Source organism: Etheostoma cragini, chromosome 5 (assembly GCF_013103735.1).
Source record: "Etheostoma cragini isolate CJK2018 chromosome 5, CSU_Ecrag_1.0, whole genome shotgun sequence".
Classification (NCBI taxonomy): Eukaryota; Metazoa; Chordata; class Actinopteri; order Perciformes; family Percidae; genus Etheostoma; species Etheostoma cragini.
This window is the reverse complement of record NC_048411.1, coordinates 30,759,977-30,762,685: the sequence shown is the minus strand read 5'-3', so window position 1 is coordinate 30,762,685 and position 2,709 is coordinate 30,759,977. Positions and strand designations below refer to the sequence as shown.

The 2,709-nt window shown below is 40.3% G+C and overlaps 1 protein-coding gene across 1 annotated transcript in view; it reads left to right on the top strand.

Moving 5' to 3' along the window:
• The window catches only part of LOC117945072 (rabphilin-3A-like), a 23,683-nt gene that overhangs the window by 7,149 nt on the left and 13,825 nt on the right, over nt 1-2,709 (top strand). Inside the window, exon 6 of the mRNA XM_034872326.1 lies at nt 269-466. Within this exon, the coding sequence (XP_034728217.1) occupies nt 269-466 (198 nt within the window). The remainder of the gene's footprint in view (nt 1-268; nt 467-2,709) is intronic.

The window sequence follows — 2,709 nt, the reverse complement described above, 5'->3', positions numbered from 1 at the left end:
TTAGAGATGAACATCCCAGAGCATGGGGAATGAGAGGAATGAGAGGGCAAAACACCGGAGCAGGGGGAATGAGAGGGGGAAACACAGCAAAAGATATTCATTTTTAATTTAACATAGCGATGTTAAAGAAGCCGTAATGAGCCAATGAGACTCTCAGTAATGAATGGTTTCCTATTCTCATATTGTGGAGTTATTTATGCTTTATTTTAACTAAATTTATTTAATTTATACTCTGTATTGATGATGTTGTGCAGTCTCAGATGAGTGGATGTGCTTGCAGGCCCAGTGGGAGGAGATGGAGCGGCATACTCCTCTGGTGCAGTTCCCCCGGAGCAGAGAGCGCCCCCTGCAGCCAGAGAGGACAGGAAACAACCCGCTGCATACAGCGCCCCCCCCATTGCCCGGCAGCCACCTCCCCCAGCTGAGGAGGAGGAGGAGGCCAACGACTATGACTCCGATGAAGCCAGTGAGTACATCTGCTCGCTCTTCCAGAGAGTGAGGTGGCTGATGTGTGTAGATTAAAGGGTTAATTACCCTGTTTTCCCATGTTTTTGTGTCTTAGTGATTGATGGAAACAAAAGTCTTTGATATTGGTCCAATATAAAGCAAGACTGCGAAACAATGAAACAGCCCGAAATCACCAAACCCACCAGACTCCATGTAAATAATCACTACTTTTAGCGTGTAAAGAGCAGCATATCTCCACCAGACTCCATGTAAATAATCACTACTTTTAGCGTGTATAGAGCAGCATATCTCCACCAGACTCCATGTAAATAATCACTACTTTTAGCGTGTATAGAGCAGCATATCTCCACCAGACTCCATGTAAATAATCACTACTTTTAGCATGTATAGAGCAGCATATCTCCACCAGACTCCATGTAAATAATCACTACTTTTAGCATGTATAGAGCAGTATATCTCCACATGTAAATGGGTGAATAAAGAGTTTATTCCAACCAGACCAGAGTGGTGATTGTTGGAACAGTTGAAAGATGAACCAAGACGGCTTTTGATAGTTTGATTTAGTTTCTACAGAACTTTTAGTGGGTGCTACAGTGTTGTTAAAGGGTAATTGTGGTATTATTCACCCTATTTTCCTCCAAACCCATCAAATGTATATACGAAGACGCAGTAACAGTGTGACGACGTCTTGCAAAAAGAAAACAGAAGCATCCCCGTTTTATATCCTGTGCCCCCCCTAATCTTACAGACGAGTTGGAGCCTCTTCTTGACCCGGGACCTGCTTTGATTAACCTAACACTGAACAAATGTCTCCTTCAGACTCCAATGTATTCTCCCTGGAGGAAAGTCTAACAGAGTCTCTCCTTTAGGGAGGACACACAGGGAAGGGATTTTAAATGCATACAACCTGAAAAGCATTGTGAATAATCATATGAAGGATAATAATAATACATGCCTGTTATAGAAGGGTGTATGAAATCATGCTTAAATGTAAATTCCCATTACACAACACACACAAGGGATTGGCTCACACACCAGGGGAATCTAAACCCTGTTAGCCCTGTTGTATCTTATATTAGTTGCACAGATAGCTCTATATTCCTAGACCTCAATAAAACAAATTAATACCCAATCCCCCAATGAGAGAATGAAGGCCGTGTGACGCCGCAGGTGCCGAACACAAATACCACGGCACCGTTATCATCGTTATCCCTCCTGGTGTCCTCGGGTCTAATTTGACCCGTTTTCAAAAAGTTTTCATATCAGAAATGTGTGGTTTCTTTCAACCAAATTGTCAAAAACCAATAACGTGGATGGTTCTATATGACGGTCTTCACAAGTAAAATAAATGATCAGTTCTCCACTTGCATTGAATGTGGGTGTTCTATTCGATTTTATAGCATTTCACATCATAAAAGAATGTAGAAAAAGGAATCAAAAATGTCGGAAAAAACTTCAAAAACGTGGGAAAAAAACAACAAACACTTTTTAGTTTTAAATTTTGACCTGGAAAAACAAAAAGTTGCATGGTCAACGGAAGACAACACAAGGGTTAAAATGGGGTTTATTTTAAAAAACAAACAAAAAAACCCCAGTTTAAGCATCACTATTGACTTAATTGAGTCACGTCTTCCTCTGCTTTTGGTCCTTATTGATCATCCTGCTTCAATAACATCCGGCGCTGATCATTTGTCACATTCGACGCTGCCAAAATCCTCCTTTCAGTTTGCAAGGACTTATGGATTGAATGATAAATGAATACCAGTTGACTAAAAGAGAGAAAACAAGCATCAGCACGGCATGACTACGGAGCCCTAAGGGGAACAGACATGCTGCCAAATTGTCATTGACAATTTTTTGCTTTATTTAAAAAAAGAAACACGCCATTTTCTTTTTAACTTAAATGAATGTAAGAAAATCACTAATGTTTAACCTAATGTTAAACCTGGATGCTGTTTCCATATGCATTGGCGTCTAAGTGACTAATGTGAACTATAATCTTTTAAATTTGTTCAGTATTGAGCGAGAAAGCTGTAACCGGCAGCCCTGAAGCAGGCTGCTATGTAGCTTTAATGGGTTATTGTGCTGTGCATCTTCACTTTCGTTCACTAAAAGTTGTGTTGTTGCCGCTGACAGACTCAGATTATTATTGTAAGTGTACAAGCTAAAAGTAGTGATTATTTTCATGGAGTCTGGTGGAGATATGCTGCTCTATACACGCTAAAAGTAGTGATTATTTAC